At 46.8% G+C, this 21,470-nt stretch overlaps 1 protein-coding gene across 1 annotated transcript; it reads right to left on the minus strand.

The window, feature by feature from the left end:
• Positions 1-11,909: 11,909 nt before the first annotated feature.
• LOC146199410 (uncharacterized) lies at positions 11,910-17,289 on the minus strand. Its single transcript, XM_084592123.1, has 4 exons — positions 17,226-17,289; positions 15,321-15,466; positions 12,795-12,825; positions 11,910-12,401 (listed from the first exon to the last, which is right to left on the minus strand). Exons 1-4 carry the CDS (start codon positions 17,232-17,234, stop codon positions 11,910-11,912), a joined length of 678 nt encoding a protein of 225 aa, XP_084448249.1. The 5' UTR covers positions 17,235-17,289.
• Between the last annotated feature and the right edge of the window lie 4,181 nt (positions 17,290-21,470).

Here is a 21,470-nt window from a genome sequence, read left to right on the forward strand (position 1 = left end):
TTTTGTCACTGACATCACTACCACGCGTGTAGCAAGAAAATTGCGCTGGTATTTCAGATAGAAGCACAGGTGTGTACGTTTCAGGTGTAATAGACGGCAAGACAGTTAAGTGGGCTATGAAACAAACTTGAGATAATGACATCATAGCGAACATCAAGGTGAAGGGATAGGAATGGGGCAGGGCCTGCAATGTTAAGGCAAGGTAACTTATGGTCATTAGGTGTGCCCTGTGGTATGCTAATATTATTCCTTTAAAACTAAAGTATCCAGGACCATCAAAATGTCGTACTAAGGGGAATCAACCAGAAGATAAGATCCCACCTCAAGAACTGCATTCTGGGCATGTTACGTAAGGCACAAAAGAACAGCGAGCACGCAACCTGTCGTGTCGAGTACAGTTACATTTGAGATGCCACCCTACATCTAACCTACATCGCCTACATCTAACAGATCGCCGATCAAACTTGCAAACGACGACTCCTGCTCCAAGACTTGAGCGAAAGAAGATGGCACATATACGGGCTGATTGAGTTAATGCCCCCTTAGTGTTATTGTTTCTGCTGAATTGTTCGCTCTCCGCATTGTCTAAAATACTCGCATAATTGTCTAGTTAAACGTCCGCAGGTTCTATTAAACGAGCTCATCAGAAGCATCTGTTCCCCCTTTCCCCTGTATCCGGCTGACTGGAGTTTGGTTGCAGGCGCGGGTCAAGGGTCCAGAACTTGGACCCAAGTCTAGTTGTCCGTGAAGCGCTTCATGTTCGCACGCCCCAATTGTCTGCCAGCTGCCACTCGCAACGTTCGGCTTCGCGACACCCAGCTGTCCGCTTACTCTTCGCGCGATGCAAGAAGTGACATCGTCGTGCTAGGTTCCCTTAGCGTTCACTAGATGAGCACCGTCACCTTCCTGAAGGAATACACCTCATCGTGGCTCAAGGTGACCGCTCTACCAGGCATTGGCTCAGCTGGGGCTTGAGGGGATAGTGGTGTCCACTTAACGCCTCGTTTCCCTTTGCGCCAGACTACGTGTCCTATAGATGAAAACTGAATAGATGTTTCGCGGAATGCGCCACTGCAACTAGAAATGTACCGAGCCTTTTCATTTGAAAACCTTCAACAACTTCTGTTTATGATTTGCCGGTTTAAATCTGATTTAGACAACGTCGAATCGTTAGGATAGTGAGTTCTTAAAATACATATAACAATTGAGACGCATAGTGTTCTCTCCGAGAACACCGTCAATCCCCCAAATAGGCGCAAAATGAAGTTTCCTGAAAAAAAAAAATTAAGCAAAGCAGCTGTCTACGGGCAGTAAATTTCTGTTAGGGTGAACACGGTTAAAACAAATTCTCGAATCAGACAAACGCTCTAAATACACTTGATTGATTTCCCATAGGATTCAATGTGAATAAAATACTGACGATTAATTCGACTGATACATCAAAGTATGCAGGGTCGTCAGTGCCTCTTCCCTTCCCCTAGGACAGAGCTTCCGCTAAAGCTGATGTGTTCAGCCCGTGCGAGCTGGCGGCATTATCCAGAGCGTCAAGCATGTGGTGTGCTCTGTCCGCTGCTCCAACTTCACAATCCAATGCGGCAATCGCAGTGCGACGCGCAGAACCCCATCCACATTTTCCCGCCTATATCCTCTCTCCTCCACTTGCCCTCCTGCTTCAGCTTAAAGTGGAGAAGGAAATTTTTTCTCTCGACTTTGCCACCTGACGAGTCTTCTCCGGAAGGATGGAGAGGCGGAAACTGTTTCCGACACGGGAGCTCTCAAGCTAAGGTCGTAAATATTCGCAAGAGACGAACTTTTTCATGCGTCCTTCGTTAAGGACAAGCTTTTTGAGTGACCACGAGCCACTCGAGGCCGGCGAAACCTTCATTGCTGATATATTTAACGCCGGGCAGCGGCTGCTTGCGGTGGAATTTTCTTCATTTATTGGAGGACGTCCTTGCTAACGTGAACATTGTACGAGGTGATGGTTCAGGATCCGCTGGTAGCAAGTGAGAGAGAAAGAGAGCGCGCGCGCGCGTGCGTGTGTGTGTGTGTGTGTGTGTGTGTGTGTGTGTGTGTGTGTGTGTGTGTGTGTGTGTGTGTGTGTGTGTGTGTGTGTGTGTGTGTGTGTGTGTGTGTGTGTGTGTGTGTGTGTGTGTGTGTGTGTGTGTGTGTGTGTGTGTGTGTGTGTGTGTGTGTGTGTGTGTGTGTGTGTGTGTGTGTGTGTGTGTGTGTGTGTGTGTGTGTGTGTGTGTGTGTGTGTGTGTGTGTGTGTGTGTGTGTGTGTCCTTCGCAGGTCGTAGGCAGTGGGAGACACTGCGATGGGTCCAATGTCTACGGACCTCAGTAACGCAAGGGTCTAACGTCGGCGCTCCCTACAATATATGCCGCCTTATGATAAAAGCTCTAGCTCTCACTTTCAGGGAACAACACATTAATAATTAATTGAATTATTGCCTTTGATGATGAAAAAAACATTTATTGACATTGACCTAGATTAAGGGAAGGCTGGTCGGGTCTCTAGTCCGGGACGCCGTTGGTAAAAGCCGCTGCCCGTGCTCGTTCGACGAGGGCTCGTTGTTCCTCGAGGTCCGAGCTGGACAGGGCCGCCTCCCAGCCTTCCCACGTTGGCTGATTTATTTTGTCAATGCTGGTATTTTGTTGACAAGCCCATACCATATGGTATAAGTTTGCCTTCTGGCCAAAAAATTTGCACTGCGCCGAAAAGGATTCGGGCTCAAGGCGTGAAGTGTTGCTGGATTATTAAATGAAATAGTTCGTAACCTTTGAAGGTGACATTCTTGTGATTTACTAAGACCCTTAGCGGGCTTCGGGAATGTCTGCCTTTCAAGGCGCAAATACTGTAATATCTCTGAATATGTTAAAGGAGAGGGGGAGCCTAAATCAGCGAGGGTGGACGTAGAAGGATTCCGGGGAAGAAAGGAAGTTAAAGGAGTGTGAACTGGCTTAGTGCTCGGTGCACTTTTGAACTGCGCACTCGGGTAAGGGAAGAAGAGAAAGAAAGAAAGAAAGAAAGAAAGAAAGAAAGAAAGAAAGAAAGAAAGAAAGAAAGAAAGAAAGAAAGAAAGAAAGAAAGAAAGAAAGAAAGAAAGAAAGAAAGAAAGAAAGAAAAAAAAAAGAAAGAAAGAGGTGCCGTGGTATAGGTCTTCGCAGAATAATTTCGACCACCTCGGCTCCTTAACGTAAACTGACAACCAATGAACCAATTTCAAGAGGCGAAGTAGAGAGCGAAAGGAGAGATAACGAGGCACCCTTACGGGGCGAAATTATAACAGATTAACAGCCCGTCAGTCGAAACGCAGAAAAGGATTTTTAATGAAAAACAATTCAAGAAATGAAAAAATGAAAACAGCGCAAATATAGAAAATGAAAAACGCGCAATGGGAAGGCAACACCGAACTCAACTGTGAAGAGATGGCTTCGCACGGAGCACAACACGAAGTAGCTGGCATCTGTTGACATATGCCAGAAGGGGAAAAATGGGTGGCCGAAGAAACCTAGACCACACGCAAATGGATTCCATGCGTTTTAAACATCGGAGCAACTAGGGCATGTCCGCAGCACGGGTCTGCCTGTGCAACTTCCTCATTGTCTCTTTCGGAAAGAAAGCAGCAAAAAAAAAAAAAAAAACAATAATAATAATAATAATGGGGGAAGGGGGGGGGGGGGGGAGCCTGAAGGTGGAGTTCACTGCTTCTCTTTCTCTTCGACCGGATGGCTTGGTAGAGAAGGCTTAGCGTACGGCGTGCCCCAGAGCCCATAACTATGGCGACCCAAGTCATATGCGAGGTAATCGTTCTCGGGCAGGTCCTGGAGTTTCATCTCGGGCGGGACGAAATATTGGTCGTCCAAGAAAACCGGCTTCAATGGAGGCGAGGTCGGTTCGAGGAGCGCCTTCTTAAAGAGTGTGTCACCCGCACCGCGCATGCCGTGCTCGGGGATCGTGCAGTTGAATCTCACTTCCGTGTCTGGGCAGCAATCCATCATATCGCAAGCGCTGAAGTCGGCCTTTGAAGCCTGAGGTACATCGTCGACATACTCCTCCTGTGGCTTCGTGGGCTGGGCTGCGTCGTCACCGCTGCCACGCTGCATGGTATCCATTGTCTTCGAGCAGGTAGCGTGCAAACGTCTAGGCCTTACTTCTTCTTCTTCTCCTTCGTTATAATAAAGAAATCGGAAGTGCGTACTTCCTTTTCTTCGCGCGCGCCCAATGTTGTCACGCCTTCTTCGTTTCTCCAGGGCCAGTAATCACCGTTTTGGATTACAACCGTAGAAGCAAATTAGTGAAAGGATACAAATATAACGCACTGAGGATTCACTTTTCTTTCGCGGAAAAGAAACACACAGTAAGTCGCCATGTTTCGATTAAACAGGTGACATCGAACGAGTTCGCTAAGCCTGCCATTGAATGAGTCGATTGATCCGTGTTCCCAGCAGACTGCATATTTTAAAATGCAGTAACAAGAATAGCTTATTTTCATCTATGCCAAAGTATTTATTAGACAGTAAGGGTGTTAAAAGAGGTGTGGCATCTGATTCATTTTCCACAGTCAAGAAAAAAACAAGTACTGTGAGGCAAGTCTTGGCATCAATCTGATACTATAATCTCATTTGATGACACCCTGTCAGGGAATGCTAAGAAAATGTCTGCCAATGTAATAAATCTTATAGAGGAGTATCTAGACAATTTTCTGAGCCATGTTGCCATTTTTACAGATGCCTCCCAGCAGAATGAAAAAAAAAAACAGCTATTAGTATATACCCACAGGCTCTTGACTGGAGTGCTTCATTTCGGGTCCCTGACTATACGCTTACTTATGTTGCTGAGTTTCTGTCCATTGAGTTGGCCTTGACGAAGGTTCATTGTAATACCTCAAAGGTTATTTTTCGTTTTGACCGCCTATTTGTGTTGGCATCGCTCGAAAATTCGAGGGACACTCTGCTTTGCCGTTCACTTTATTTTTTTATTCCTCCTCACATTGCAGAAGTGCGATTTTTTTTTTTTTTTGCCAAATCCGCCCTTGGTGGACCTCTTGTTCCATACATACCTAATACCGTTTACTTTAGCACGATTTCAAAATTTCCAACGTCTACATTACTGGAGTCACGAGCCTCTCCTTTCTGCACCGGATTACCAGCACCTTAAATGGCCTTGGCGTGGACGCATGTGTAGTTCAAAGCAATGTGAAGTGTCTATGACTCTATTTCGCTGCAGAGTACCGAAACCAAATCTGTCGTTCGGGTCTATCCGTTACTAACTTCTGTGAGTCTTGCAAAGAATTGAAATCCATAAATCATTTTTTCCTTTTCTCTCCGCAAAATTTACTCAGTGACTCCCCTCTCGAGATTAGGCCTTCCTCTAACCACTCCAGTTCTCCTCTCCTTTGGGGAAAGCGTCAAGGGATATGCCTTAAAACCAGTGTGCGATTCTATTCATGATTAAGCAATTTTATCAGGCAGATTCCTATGCCAGCTGAGACTTCATTACTTTTTATTTTCCTTTCTACTTTTTTGCAAATTCTAGTTACACTCATATCTATCTGAATGCACTAGTCCTTGACTATATATATTTAAAATCTACAATGTACCCTGGCCAATCCCCCACCGTGGGTACGGGCCATTTTGACTGATGTCATCATCATCATCATTGGCATCGCATTACGTCGTTCTTTGCAAATCTGCCTCACAGCTAATTTGAATATATCGGAAATCTGTGATGCGAGTATGCTTCCGTTTTTTGTCCACACATACAGCCAAGAAATTTCTCGTTCCTTTCCAACTGCTGCACAAAGCGTTTTGTTGATGGGTGTCAAATGTTTATTGCCGTAAATTCTTTGAGTCTCGCCCTATCAGGGCGATGTAGATGTCTGCAATAGGTCAAGAGGTGGGTGATTTATGCGATTTGCAAGAATATATCAGCAGCTCTCTCTTTAGTGGTGAGTGGTAATTGAGCCATTTATTTTTGCATTGTGCAAGCGGCTGTATTGTTCTAGCTCAGTAATTCTTCTTTCAACTCCAGTTAACCTTCAGATATAGGTCAAATTGTTTTCCTCCGCTAAGGTATCGCACATTCCTCCTTTTTCCTCTTGACCTCAGTTGTCAGAGTTTGTACAGTTCTGCTAGAGCGTTTTTGAAGTCATAAGAACAATCCCTCTAGAGCTTTTTTTTGTAATAATTTCTTTATTAATTTATGCTATAATGAGCATGAGAGGCTTGCTATACTGTTAGAATTAGACCATTTTGGCTATATTGATGAAAATTGACTATCATCAATAAACTTTTCGTGCATATGAAAAACAAAATACTCAAAACAAATAAAATCATATACGTCAAGCATAAATTTCATGACCGTCATTACACTTTTCTTTCGCTGTTTGTGCTCTAAGGACTCATCGGAACTAATATAGCTGTGATATCAATCCTCCGCCTTAATTCTAGATGACACGTTACTGAGCATGATTATGTGAGCATGAGCTCGTATGCTTGACACAGGTGAGTGTATGGATGCAGCATATTTATTCTGCTGTGAATCGAGTCTACGCGACAGCTATCGCTAAGCTTCAGACAAGCCAGCAAAATGATGTCGCATATTACGACCAAGGACAATGGTATACAAGAGAACGACAAGCTCCTCAATTCAGGCCTTTTTCTTCAGCCACATAACCTACGTAACCCCGTACTTCAAGCTACAAAGAACGACCTCAAGCAACTCGACACCATACTTCGCATGACTTACAAGCGGGCGCGAGGGCTACCCCTCATCGCGTCTACCATCCGGCTTCTTCAACTTGGCGTTCACAACACCATCGACGAACTCATGAAGGCGTACCTTAAACGCAAACTTTCCGCCTGTATGGTACCACCGCCAGCCGGCAAGTGCTTGAAGAGCTCGGGCTTAGCCTTCCCAGCAGCATGCAACAGAGAATGGACGTACGACGTCAATAGGGGGGGGGGGGGGGGGGGGTCGCTATACAGCACGCCCCTGTCACACAATATGCACCCTGAATACAATAAGGCGCGACGCAAGGCGAAGGAACCTTCTTTGTGGATGCTGGCGATACCTGCTAAGGTATCCCAACATCAGCCATCAATTGCCTAGGAACTACGGCAGTAGAGCTGAGAGCTAGAAATTCAGACCTCGCACAAATTTAGGCGGCAGCGATCGCATTAGCCGCAACACACACCGAATCCATATACGTCGTTACCGACTCCTAAACCGCCTACAGATACTGCATTCGAGGCAGGTTCCTCCCTTGGCGTCTAAAATCTTGACGCATGTCAGACATCAGGCCTCAAAAAGTTATATAGGTACCTGATCATCAAGAGGAAAACGAGTGTGCACACGCGACAACCCGTGAATTCCTCTCCCAGGATCCCTCATGACTCCCCTCACATGACCACCCCAACCCCTCAGTACATACCACGAGATACTGTAACATGTCTGCTTTGCGAGACAGGCATTCCCGGCACCCGTTAAAGAACTCGATAAATCAGAAGAGCGTCATCTCAGGCGGCTGCAAACACTGTCCTAAAACAGCCCAGCTAGACTGCATGCAATTATTCCGGTTACTTTCTCAGCTGAATTCCCGTTTTGTGCCCAGAAAACAGACATTTACGATATGATATGGGCCTGCCAAGAAAACCATGAAAGCCATAGCTCGTAAAGAAAACCCAACGTGGGCGGATTGGGAGGTGGCCTTGTCCATCTCCAACCCTGCGACACAAAAAACCATTGGTTGCGAGAGCTCGGGCAGTAGCTTCAGCCAACGGAGTCCCTGACTGAGGTTACCACTGATGATACCACTTCCCCAAATAAATGTTTAGACTATTACGGCCACAACTACTGCAGTTTTTGTTGACTTCACCAAAGTGCCTGATACTATTACTTATAACATTATGTTTCAAAAACTGGAATATTTAGGAATTTGTGACCCTTCTATAAATTTATTGCGCAGCTTCCTTCTAGACAGATTTCAAATTGGTCAGTTTTCTAATGCCATTTCTAACCCAGCCGTTATTAATTGTGGTGTTCCCCAGGGACCTTTTTTAGGGCCACTTCTTTTCCTCACTTATATTAATGACCTCCCATACTGCCTCACTGATTCTAATTGCATACTCATTGTTGAGGATACGACTATATTTTCCAGTGATATTGATATCTCTAACCTTGCATCAAAATTAGGCCAAGATCTTCATCAAATTGGTGTGTGGTGTGAAAAACATTTACTGCAGATTATTCCTCAGAAAACTAAATTCATGGTGTTCCACTCTAGCAACAAAAAAAAAATGATCAATAACCTCACTAGATCATTTCAATATGCACGTTATTTATTCATCAAATACCACCACTTTCTTATAACTGTTATTGTTTTTAAATTAAAGTTCAACGCCCATATTCGATCTCTAACATCTAAAATTGTCCTTGGAATTCGTGTAATAATTAGAACACGTCATTGTTTTCAGCTCCATATCCTTCTCTCTGTTATTCTTTCAAGGATAGCCATCTCATTTATTGCTTATCAGTGTAGGGAAATGCTTATAACACACTTATTTCGTACCTTCGTTATTTGTTAATCAAGCCATTCGAATAATCACCTTTACCCCATTCAGATCGGCTGTTTTAAATAGATAATGTAACCTAAACATTTTTCCTGTTGACCTTCAACTTGAGCTTAATTTAGAAGCCTAATTCAGCACTACTCATACATCGCGCTCGTAATCATGAGCTTAAACTAAAGTGCTTTGACCCCCTTCATCTGTCAAACCCAAACATAACAAGATTTTAAGAAGATATTAACTTACTTTTCCAAAAATCCGTGCTAATTATGGGGAGCAATCAGTGTTTTTTCATCGATATTCGCCTGGAATTATTTGCCCTCTCACTTGAAATTATTACGCACTTCACGCTCATTTCAAAGGTAATTGAAGAGCTGCTTATTAACCACGTTATCATAGTGAATACTGTCCTATCTGATGCTAATATATGATATATTATTAACTTTTGTTGGTTGGTTGGTTTGTTGGTTTGTGGGGTTTAACGTCCCAAAGCAACTCAGGCTATGAGAGACGCCGTAGTGGAGGACTCCGGAAATTTCGACCACCTGGGGTTCTTTAACGTGCACTGACATCGCACAGCACACGGGCGCCTTGCTTTTCGCCTCCAACGAAAAGCGGCCGCCGAGGCCGGGATTCGATCCCGCGTCCTTGGGAACAGTAGTCGAGCGCCGTAACCACTGCGCCACCCCGGCGGGGCTATTAACTTTTGTGGCGAATGCGGTTTCAAGAGGTTTTTACGTTGTATTTTTTTTTCCTGCACATTTTGTAACATCCTCTTTATCTTTTCATCTTTCCCTTTTATCTTTCTTCATTCCTTGCCAATGGTCTTGATGATTTCGTTATTATTGTTTACATTTGCTTTGTAACACTTCTGTATGTGCATGGTAACAACGAATTTTGTTCTATAAATTTCTTACCATTTTTATTATGTACGATTTAGTCCTTTCAGTACACTTCTTATGCCTATTCGGTTTTGCTGCCGTAATTTTGAATTTTAAATTTTAGCTAATACGATGGATGGATGGATGGATGGATGGACGGACGGACGGACGGACGGACGGACGGACGGACGGACGGACGGACGGACGGATGGATGGATGGATGGATGGATGGATGGATGGATGGATGGATGGATGGATGGATGGATGGATGGATGGATGGATGGATGGATGGATGGATGGATGGATGGATGGATGGATGGATGGATGGATGGATGGATGGATGGATGGATGGATGGAATATAGGAGCGTCCCCCTTGAAACGGGGTGGTAGCAGTTGCTATCATGCTCATTTCCCCTCTATATCTTAATTATTGTTTTAGATTGGTTAACTATACCATCATTCTATTTATTGAATTTTTGTTTCTACATTACTAACATTATGTCACTTTTCTGCTTTTAAGCCACCAATCTTCCAACAGTTTTTTGCCAATCGTTTTTTGCTAGCTTCCACCGCAGGTTCATTCGCCCGGCCACTGGTATCTCTAAATCCCAGAGCTTCAGGAAGAGTGGCTGCGCCTCCATCGACTTCCAGATGGATACCATTACATTCGAGTATAATATGGTCAATTGTTTCTGTGGAGTTATCACATACTGCAAATGTGTCATCTTCATTGTTAAATTTCTTTTTGTACCTGCATGTTCTAAGGCACCCTGTCTAGCTTCAAAAAGTAGGGCACTGCCTCCTGAGTTATCAAAGAAAGCTTCCTTCCTGATCTGCCTTTTCCACTTTCGGTATAGTTCCACACTGTTTCTTTTCCATCGAATTTATACGTTCACGCACAGAACGTCCCCCTGGCGCTTATTACCTTGGGGCCTCCTTCTGTAGAGTCTTATTGAGGTTCTTTATGTGTTCCGCATGACGACAAATAAGCAAATAATTATACAGTCAATCCACGAACTCGTTGTTGCTTTTTTTATTCGAAGACTTGTCATGTGGCATAGAATGGGGCTGTCTTTAACTTAAAGTAAGTCGTGCAATCTATTGCCTCCAAGAAACCGGAGAAAGCTTCGGCTCTTAACGTTCTTACTAGCTGCTTCCAGATTGTTGGCATAGGGCATTTGCTGTGAAGTTTGATGCCTCTGGATATAAAGTGTTGTTTCAGCGAAACTTCATCCACATGGCCATAGCACGAACGGAAATACATCTAGTGCATTAGAGGACAGAACTCTCTCGTTGGTTTGTATTGAACGTCGTAGCCTGATCGTAGCACCACCTGGCAGCTCTGGGGTCACGCCTATACTCTCGTTCCACTTATCTCCCTTTTCTTCAGCTGTACTGTAGCTTTGACTTAAGGCAGAGTGATTTTTTTTTTGCGTCACGCCAACTCTCGGTCCCAGTTGAAGATTCTGGTTAGTTTGGGCCTATGTTAGGACACATAACTTGGCTGTCTACCTGCATCGACGGATAACACTGAAGCGCGGCCCAGGTTGGACTTCGTAAAACGACTTTCGTCGTAAAAGAACGAAAGATAGAGCAATGTCGTTTTCAAGTGGGATAAACCGAGCTTGTTTCACGGCCTCACTCTCTAGCTCATTTCATGGATGGAGCGGAAAACGCTACATCTGAAATTAATCTCTCTCGCGTATATTGTATTCGTTAGTGAGTACCGAGCCAAGGAACTTTTTTTTTCGTTTTTCGCAAGCAGTCGCATAAAATACATGAAGATATCGTAGCCTTTGACGCAATGTAACTCTGGTCTTCAATCATTCGTGCAGTGTAAAAAAAGAGCTTGACCGCTACCTCTTACCGACCACTAATTCGGGGGGCCGCCGCGTCCTCCCGAAGGTCGCACCTCATCAGGATCTCGATGTGTCGTCTTCACGACCACGACTGTGGCTCGAGCTAGCGGAGGAGTACCTAGAGAACTCCCACAAGCTTTTATAAACGTCCACCCATCAAAAAGCCAACCTCCATTTTTCAGAAGCTTCCACTCATCAGGTAGCTCCAGAACGAAAGAGCGACAGTGAAATGAAGTTCAAATACGACCATGTAAAAGCGAAATGCACAAGAGATACTGCAGATGTGTATTGCCGAGAGCACACCGTATGGTCGCTCTCTTTTTTCGTTCACTTATCTAAGCTAATGTGTGCGTGTCTAGTTTTGTTTCTTCGCCGTATACGTAGCAGACCTGTCTTTTTTAGTGAACGTGGGCACAAAAGTATGCTTCACTGCCAAATGTGCAACACATATACTAAAGAACCACGGGCTTTCTGGTCAACAAAAACTGCATTTTTTTACCGTCTCAGTGTACGTTTCTGTACCGAGCAGCTAATGCGTACTCAAATGGGTAACGAGTTCCGCCAACTGCCCAGAGCAGAGACATGCACAAAGTCTTATGCCGCAGCGACCCTCATACCCTCTGTCCTCTTGTCCCTCGTCCTGCTGGGTCCTCGAGAGTGGGCGTTGCCGTCAATAAGGACGCCGTCCCTGCCACTTCTCCCAAGGCCCGTGATGTGCGGCTCCTGCTGATGCTGCTCTCGCGAGTTGCCGGTAGAGGTCACTCCGCCGTCTCGGCCACCGGTAAAGTCCTTGGTCGTATCCTCGGTGGTGGCTGCCTGCTTACGCTTGTACAGCTCGTTGCTCGTGGTGACAGTGGTGGTAGTATTGGTCACCGTCGTCTTCGTAGTGCCGTTGTACGTGACAGTAACGGTCTGCGATGAGGATCGGTGGGCCAGCATGCGGCCCTGTGCGTCCACGTAGAACCACTCGTTCTTGTGAGGGGCGGCGAGCCTCTGCTTGGCTAAACGCCGTTGCAGGATCTGCAGCCTGCGCTTCTTCCGCCAGGCGCGCTCCTTAGCCTTGACCTCGGCCGCCGCAGCTTCTTGCTCGAGTTCCCTGGCAGAATGAATTGCGAGTAATGAACTTGTCAAATAATAGCCTAAGGAATACGGGGTGTATCCAATCGCCCCCAGTCCTCATGATTTGCTACCGATCGCAGTAAACTAGTAATCGATGGGCGAACCGAAACTTCCAGGCGTGAAAATAATACAGTCAATACCTATACGACGCGTTTCAAAGTAGGTTATTTCTTATAACTGTTTATTAATACAGGCATTCAGGGCAGTGGGTGTCTTTGTCATCAACTAATAGTGATGTGCGCTGCCCAAGAGGCGCCGAGACCATTTTACTGTCCAATTAAACTCTGCAAACAGTATACACATGGTCTAAAACGGCCAATTTTTATAAAAATGCTGTATTTTATAAATATTGTTACGGACGAAGGAAGAAGAAGAGGGCAGTGGCGCGGGCAGGAGCGCGCGCGCTAGGCCCGCACACAGATTCATTAAACGTCATCTCACGACCATCGAGCATCTTCTCTCTGTACTCTGTTCTCCATGTTGTCATCGCTTGCCGCCACGTAACAATATGTTGAAATATTTTCCTTTCCTTTCTTCTCCTATGGCAGCCGTCTATGCGACATAACTGCATGCATACAATTACCACGGTCTATTAAGTTAGAAGTCAGCGCTCTTGTGCGCCTTCCGTTTTTCGATCGTCGTTTTAAACATCAAAATGCTTTTAGATCCCGTTGTCGGTGCATTGCGGGTTACATTGGCGCCATTGAACGAAGGGAGAGGAGAACATGGAGACGAACTTTAACACATTTTAGCGTAATTTTAATCACCCCATGGTGCCTACATACTGTGCTGCCGCCGGAAGAGCATATGCGTAAACAACAATATATTTAGAATGTGTGGCGCTAACGCCATTGCGCATGCGCGGCCTGCGAAGCTCGTCACAGCTTTCTGGATTGAAAAAAAAAAAAGCGTAAAATATAGGCGCATGTTAACTACCGTGTTTGCCGCAGTGATTGTTGCAGCAACAGATGCTAACCCTTACCCTTTGCAAAAAAAAAAATGGTTAAAGACACGTACCTAAGTTTTGCCTTCAAACGTATTACGCCACAGTATTAAATGGCCCCTGAAATGGCCCTAAATTGCAGTAATATTCTGATGCAAGAAATCCATAAAGCTGGTCTTCGTGACCATTGGAGTCAAATTTAATAAATTTGAGTTGAGCGTATGATTGAAAATAATTTGTAAAAGTGTTCCTTTCGAACACTCGCAACCGATTAGGGCCACGCCTACCCTCGCGCTCCCTCCCCTGTGACGTCATTGGGACTTGCTGCGTGCACCCACTGATAGGATACTCCCAAGTGACGAGAGCGGGACAGGGCTTGGTAGTGCGTCATCGCGACTCTTTTTCCTGCGCACTGCCAGCTCTGAGTGAAGGGTAGAGGATGAGCATCATTTTCCATCGCCGGCATGTTCGGTGGAAATGAATCTACCTTAAAAATATTTGCATTGAGGAGAGGAGTGACGGCATAACTATTCCTCATGTGTGTTTTCAAGCTTTAGTGATTAGCTTTTCATTGGCCATTTATTGGGTCGTCTCTGCGGCTCCCTGGCAGGTCATTTGTTCGAGCACACGCATTTCGCAAAGCGATTAGATACCTAATGCCTTAATTTGTACCTCATTTCACACGTAATCGTAAGCTACCAATTCAAGAGCACCCGACATAGATATAAACCGCAATTTAATCAAGGCGTACGAAAGTGCCTGCGTGGCTGAGAGCTAAAGCACGCCTGACTCGGTTTCTAAAAATTAGCTGGGGCTTAGCTTTAGTTAAGCCCGGTAGGTTGCGAAAGCAATAATAGCATGGCTAATAACACGTCGTCAAAGGGTCTTCACTGTTCAAAGAGTCCATTACGTTCCATTCGGAGTCGTCACCGGTTGAGGACGATTCAAGAAAAGCCCGACGCGCTCGTCTAGCTGCATCTTGAGCGCGCCGTCGAGCGAGACGCTGTTCCCGTTCTTCATCTGTCTATGTAGCCCGCTGTTGTCTCCTGGCTTCATCGAGACGGCGTGACTTTTCTTTCTGTATCAGGATGCATGCATGAGCAAGCGCGAGCATTTATATACCCATAATTTTCCTCATCCTCCTCTCAACTGCGAGAGAAGAGGTGACAGCGGCGCCTCCACTCGATAACAGCGCGGCTCCAGCTGCAGCGCGCTGTGCCTAAAAGGGGCTTTACTGTGCCTACCGACCGCCGCCACCCGACGACTCGACTTGGTAGCCCATCTCTCGCAGCTGGTATGGCGTCACAGTCATCTGGGGTCATTAAAGGTCAAGCGTGCCTACCGACCGTGGCTACGCGAAAGGATGAAAATGCGAGTAGTATTGCTTTCGCAATAATAATAATGTTCGTAGCACTTTAGCTTGAATTTGTTCGTATACTACGTCGCAAAAATTGGGAGGTGCATTAACTTTCTCTCTTCTCGGTGGGCACTTTAAAAACGCCGTGAAAGAAGAGAGGAACACATGCCGAAGGGCAGATAGCACTATAACGCGTTGCTCGGACAAAGCAAATCTACACACCAAAATGGGCGAAGGAGGTCTACCACTGGCTGTGGTCGAGCGCGGCGTTCACGTAAAAACAAAGCGGCTAAACGCCTCTGAAGCATCAAGTGCAGAAACCATCTATACGACACCCTGGAACGTAAGACGAGATCAACTCTTTTTACTCGAGCGCGTAGCGGGCGTAGCGCTGTACGCGAGAACTGAAGGGCGAAAACTTGGCATCGTTCCAAACGTACACGAAAAAAAAAAAAAACGCACTTGAATTAGTGTCAATGTTATGACTAAATCATTCTTTGTGCAGCTTTCAGGTAGAAGTCAAATGTGACCGAAAAAACTGTTAGAATTTTTATGCTGGTCAATGTATACGGTTATATCTTACTCAGCGTCTTCATCTTCCTGAGGCACTTCCTTCCGGGTGTATACAGACAGGGTGAGGACCACGCACATCAGGCATGTGGTTACGGCAAATGCCAGCAGAAGCCTCCGGATGTTGTCCTCGGAAGTGCTGTCTTTTCCGCTTGAGTCGTGCTAATGAATAAAAGATGGTGGAAACATGCCGTTCCTAATCGTCACCGCTTCACTCGTCTCGGTAAGTTAATGTAACTATGCCTTAATTATTTTGCACTTCACTGCCTCCGTTCCTCCCGCCGACAAACCACGCAGCATTAATGTTAACAAATTAATTTAAACAGCGAACATATCCATAAATATAACCTTCAAGAGTCAAAAACCCCTTGAGATAGCCACGATAATAAAGTGAAAGTGGTTCGAAGAACTAGCGAATGCCCACCCCGAGCCATTGCCATTGCCAAAATAGACGCCTGGGCGAAAACCCAATTACGCGGCCCCAGAAGCACACGTCCAATGCACGCACTAAAGATAGCATAACAGCAGTTGAGATATATTTTCTACACCTGTGGGAAGTTGGGAATGCATGCATCAGGAGATGTAAAAACCGAAAACTTGAGCCGCACATCTACTGGCTCTGTAGCTGTGTCACCTGATAGATTGATTGATTTATAGGAAGGGAAAGACGAGGTAACTGTCTCACTTGTTTGCTGTGGACACCTCAACCGCGCCGTAAGGGAAGGGGGGAAGGTGGGAGTGAAAGTGGAAAGAGAAAAAGAGGAGCCATAGTGGAGGGCTGCGGAGTAATTTCGACCACCTGGGGATCTTTAACGTGCGTTGACATCGCACAGCACACGGACGCCTCTTTGTTTCGCCTCCATCGAAACGCAGCCGCCGAGGTCGGGTTCGAACCTGGTAACTCCAGCTGAGCCACCTCCGTTGCCTCGTGCGGACAGAAGAGAAAATAGAGAAAAAGAAAAAGAGGGAGAGAAAGACGCGCGCCTCAACAATAGCCGTCGTCCACCACCTAAGCTGTGGCTTGTGCAATGACGGCCTGGCTGGGACAGGTTGGTCACCGCCGCTTGCGGTGGGGGCTAGCCTGCCACCGAATTTTTATCTGTTGTAGGCCGTCATTGCACCCGCCACCGCTTCGATGGTGGACGACGGCTGTTGTTGCGGCGCGCGTCTTTCTCTCCCGCTTCCTTTTTTTTTCTTCTTCTCTATTTGCTCTTCTGTCTGCACGAGGCAGCGGAGGTGGCTCAGCTACAGAGCCAGTAGCAGGCCCGTGCATTTTCTTTCCCTTCTTCCTACAGCCACAACAACAACAACATGACGGCCTACAACATAAAAATTCGGTGGCGGCTTGCCCCCGCCGCAAGCGGCGTTGACCTACCGCCCCAGCCGCGTAGGGCCAGGAACTGCCACCCTTCGCCCACACTGACATATGTTGGTTTATAAGAAAGGAAATAGACAGTACCTGTCATATTAGTTCATGCGGCTCTTCGCTCTCTTTCCACTTTCACTCGCACCTTCCTCCCTCCCTCTACGGCACGATCATGTGTCCACGGAACACGCGGACAGATACTACACCTTTCCTTTCCTATTAGATATAGGCTGCGTATGGCCTATATTTGGAGTGCGAAAGTGTGAAACTTGCGTACGACAGTATGCCGACGCGCTCCAACTGTGTCCTAATCCCTTCCGCGTGGAGACAGCGGAGAGTTGAAAGAGATCTCAGAAGAAAGACTGGTAGAAACAACGCAGGCCTCAGCAACAGCGCCAGCCAAAGTGACTACGATGCCTGTATCAAAAGCAACCCAGTATCACCGTCTGCCTCCGTCGTGTGCGCATTTACTACTCGCGAGAGCGCAAATGCGACGACGTTGACTGATGATCACATATGCAACCCCACAAAATAATTTTTGCTGCTACGACTTACCCGGGCCATCTTGAACGCTTGGTTTCTTCGTCGTCCTTTGAAGTCCACTCAATTGTTATTCCTCTCTCCGTACGATAACAATAGATTCACGTTCTTAGCGCGCGTCGCGTGCCGAAGGCGATGAGGTACAGTGCACGAGCATCCGACCTGAGCTTTTTCTTTTTCTTCTTGCTACAGTCTCAACAACAACCGGACAGGACAGGGCATTACATGTCAAACGAGAGGTCTAAACAAGAAGCCTGTGATGAGCACGTGAAGGAGACCCTTGACGACAATCACATGTCTTTTTTTATTTTTCCACCATGCAAAATTGCTTACTGGAATAAATCGCTTGTCTTGCTACATTTTTCTAATACTTCTACAAATCTATGCCCCTCCGCGGTGGTGAACTGGTAAGACGATGTACTACTATACCGGAGTACCCGTGTTTGATCCCGATCGCCGGCGGCCCCTTCGACCCTTCATCGACCCTTCTTCGCCCCCGGTTTTCGTACAAAGGCGACATGAGCAGGCAAAATTGTGGAGATCTCGGTGGCTCCCGGCTCTCCGCGCAACCCGGATTTCAAGTTGCGGCACAGACAGCTAGAGCGCCTCACATAGCTAGCTCACCATAGTTTTTTTTTTTTTTCAAAAAAAAGTCTTTTTTTTCGAAGTATGTGCACCTTCACATCAATTCTTTGTTCATACATCGTTTACCTTAGAATGTATGCACAATGCCACGAAAGCACATCACAGATGAGTTCAACCGCATCACCGTCCATACAAGAAGTCCGCATTTCACACAAAACAGCGAGGTCATCCAGCTCCCTATAATCTGTTGACAATCAACTGGCTCGACTGGCGACTATTTTACAATGAACAAAAAAAAAAAATGCGTTGTAAACTTTCTTTCCTTTAACAAAGCATTGCAACGGATACACAATCTGAAAGGGGTCCGAAAATGGTATCATACAGGTTGATAGGAGAAGGAGGAGGAAACAACTTTATTCAATGCATTACTAAGCGTCAAGAATGTCCTGGGCCAGGGTCACCGACAGGTTTGAGTAAGGTAAGGAGGAGGAGGAGGAGGAAAAACTTTATTCTGCGAAGCATTCGAGGCACGCAGGCCTCCTGGGTCTCCGCACGACCCCACTCGCGATCTAAACGTTCATGTGATGATCCATGACGTACGCGGCCCGGCTGACGACGATCTTCTGCTTGACCGGGTCCGCTGACCGCAGTGAGGTCTCCCAGTCCTCCCAGGTTCGGAGAGGCACCGGCCCGGCGGGGGGAGGAGACGCCGGGCAGGATAAAAGAGTGGCCCTGGGGTGGGAACACAAAGTGCATATGGGGGATACCGGCCTAAATTTGGAAAGTAGAGCTGGTGCCGGCAGCGTTCGTGTCTGCAGGCGACGCCAGATTGACTGTTCTCTGGTATTGAGGGATGGGTGGGGTAATGGATAGATGAGGCGCTCAGCGCGAGAGTTTGCAGTGAACACAGCAAACGTGTGCATATATACGCTCCTTCGAGAAATCCCCCACGAGGTCCGCCTGTGCCCGGTTTCTAGACCCTCAGGCTAAGGAGTCGGCGGCCTCGTTGCCGGGATTTCCCGAGTGCAAAGGCACCCAGATGAGCTCAACACGTCGGGGAATTGGGGTGTTCATGTGCAGCAGGCGGTGCGCCGGAGGATGAACCCGGCCCCTGGCATAATTTAGAATGGCAGTTTTTGAATCACCAAGTACATAACTGGCATCTGTGTATGCCAAAGCAATAGCTATAGCGGTCTCCTCGGCTTCCTCAGGGGTGGTGCCTGACGGAAACTCGAAAGTTAGGGGGGAAATGTGGGGGTTATGTACAACCGCAGTGGCTCGATCCGTTCTCATCGCAGGCGGCATCCACCCAAACTGCACCGGGCTCATTCCCGTACCATTTGTGGAGTGCTGCCGCGCGCGCCTTCCTGCGACCCTGGTCATGGTGGGGGTGCATGTTCCGTGGTAATGGCTTGGCATAGATTGAGGTGTAAATGTGGGTAGAGAGTGTTCTTAGGGATGCACTGTTTGCGGGAATAGTGATGTCTAGCTTACTGAGTATGTGTCGTCCGGTAGTTGTAGCGGCCAATCTAAGGTATTGTGCTTGTAAGTGGGCCTCTCGAAGCTCATGTATTGTTATGGACTCCTTGTTCGAGTAGTCTCTCGTTGCTAGTGCTTTTCGGTAATTTAAGTGCTGCCATTGTTGCTTGCCGAATTAAGGAGTCTATTTGCTGCACCTCATTGCATGATAGTTTGAGGTATGGTGTAGCATAAAGAATTCGGCTGAGGCTATAGGCGTGCACTATGCGCAGCGTGTCTGCCTCTCGGAGCCCATGTGCGCGTCCTGTCCCCCTTTTTATGAGGCGTGGTGTTCGCAACGGCCTTTTTGAGCCGCTTAATTGTGTCTACGTTTTTCTCATCCTGTTGCGGGTATTGTCCTGAACGCGGATGGTACGGACCTGTGGTACCAGTCTTCCCTGAGTTCGGATTTCTATGGCGCTTTGGTAGGTCCGTCCTTTAGGGGGTATAACTAGTAATTCCGATTTTTCTGGCGAGCACTCTAGTCCGATTGTTGCGGTGAGCTTAATTATCGTATCTGCTGCCGTTTGTAACGTGTCTTCAATTTGACCGTCTGATCCGTATGTTGTCCACCAGAGTGTGATGTCATCGGCGTATAGAGTGTGACCGAGGTGAGGGATTTTCTGTATGTTCTGTGGTTAAGGGGATAAGGGTGATGTTGAACAGAAAGGGGGAAAGAACGGAGCCTTGCGGCGTGCCCACGTTGGCAAGTGTGTACGGTGAGATGTAGATTGACGATGTGAAGCGGGGCTGTCCTGTGCTGGAGGAAGGCTCTTATGTAGTTGTAGACCCTAGGGCCACTTTGAATGTTCGTGAGTGCCTGTAGGATTGCTGTGTGTTGTACATTATCAAAAGCTTTTTTGAGATCTATAGCTAGGATCGCCTTAGTATGCGTTGGTATATGTGGGCCAAGCACTGCTGTTGTTAGCTGCAGCATAGCGTCCTGCGTAGATAAACGGGGCCTGAAACCGACCATGGAGTGCGGGTATTGGTCTGTGTCATCCATATATGCAGTTACCGAGCTATTATAACCTGTTCAAAGAGTTGAGCGATATTGGGCGCATATTCGCCGGAGAAATTACCTTGTTGGGTTTTGGTATTACAATTACTTTCCCGTGTGCTGGGAGTGTCCCTTCTTCCCAGTGTTTGCTATAGAGGTCCCTTAGTTGCTCCAATGATTTATCATCTAGATTTCTTAGCGCCGCATTTGAAACCTGGTCTTCGCCTGGCGTTGTGTTCTTGAGCTTGTGAAGTGCTGCCCGTATTTCTGATGTCGTTATTGCAGCATCTAATACATCATTTGGTCCTCCTGCATAGGGGGCAAGGGATTGAGGGTTTCCCGGGGTGGTGTGCTTGTGCTTTAGAGTAGCTAGAAGGGCATCTGTGTCATGCTTGTGTTGATGGGTTAGTCTTGCTATTATGTTTCGTGTGCATGTCTTGCTCTGGGTAGGGTCCAGAAGGTGCCGAAGTAGGTGCCATGCACGCTTTGTGGTAAGGTTTCCTTTTAGCCCTTCAAATATTTGAGTCCAATTCTGCTGGAACAGTTGCGCTCCATGGTCTTCCATTTGGTTGACCATCGACCTCGGCGGCTGTGTTTCGATGGAGGCGAAACGAAGAGGCGTCCGGGTGCTGTGCGATGTCAGCGCACTTGAACGATCTCCAGAAGGTCGAAATTACTCCGTAGCCCTCTACTACGGCTCCTCTTTCTCTCTGCACTTTCCCTCCCACCTTCCTCTCTTGCCTTACAACGCTGTTGAGGTGTCCATAGAAAACAAGTGAGACAGTTACCGCACCTTTCCCTTCCTCTAAATCAACCAATCAGGCAGCGGAGGTGGCTCAGCTACAGGGCCCGTGCATTTTCTTTTCCTTCATCCTACAGCCACAACAACTCATGAATATGAAGTCCAAAGATCCGGCAGGACGATACACTAGGAATGGGGTGACCTGCCATTGTGAGATTGATTAGCTGGTTATGTTGGCGTTGATAGTGAGTTTTTGCAATCAGCGGCAATTTGGATTTCTCAGGTGCTGGAAATAGCCCTACTTTATGAAGATAAGGGGTCTCCTCTACTGCTCCAGGAGACCTAGAAGTGCACCAAAGAGTAAGGTCGTCTGCATAGAATGTATGTTTTAGGTTCGGGATAGGAGGAAGATGAG

This window comes from Amblyomma maculatum, chromosome 2, assembly GCF_055883805.1.
Source record: "Amblyomma maculatum isolate TAMU_Amacu chromosome 2, ASM5588380v1, whole genome shotgun sequence".
NCBI classification, from domain to species: domain Eukaryota; kingdom Metazoa; phylum Arthropoda; class Arachnida; order Ixodida; family Ixodidae; genus Amblyomma; species Amblyomma maculatum.

Bases quoted from the DNA above. Each gene is read 5' to 3' on its own strand.
- LOC146199410 (XM_084592123.1), bottom strand. The intron at 12,826-15,320 runs TGAGTAAGATAT...GCGCGCGCTCCT, and splicing joins CCTCAGGAAGATGAAGACGC to GCCCGCGCCACTGCCCTCTT. The intron at 12,402-12,794 runs GTCCGTAACAAT...AGGGAACTCGAG, and splicing joins TGCCCTCTTCTTCTTCCTTC to CAAGAAGCTGCGGCGGCCGA.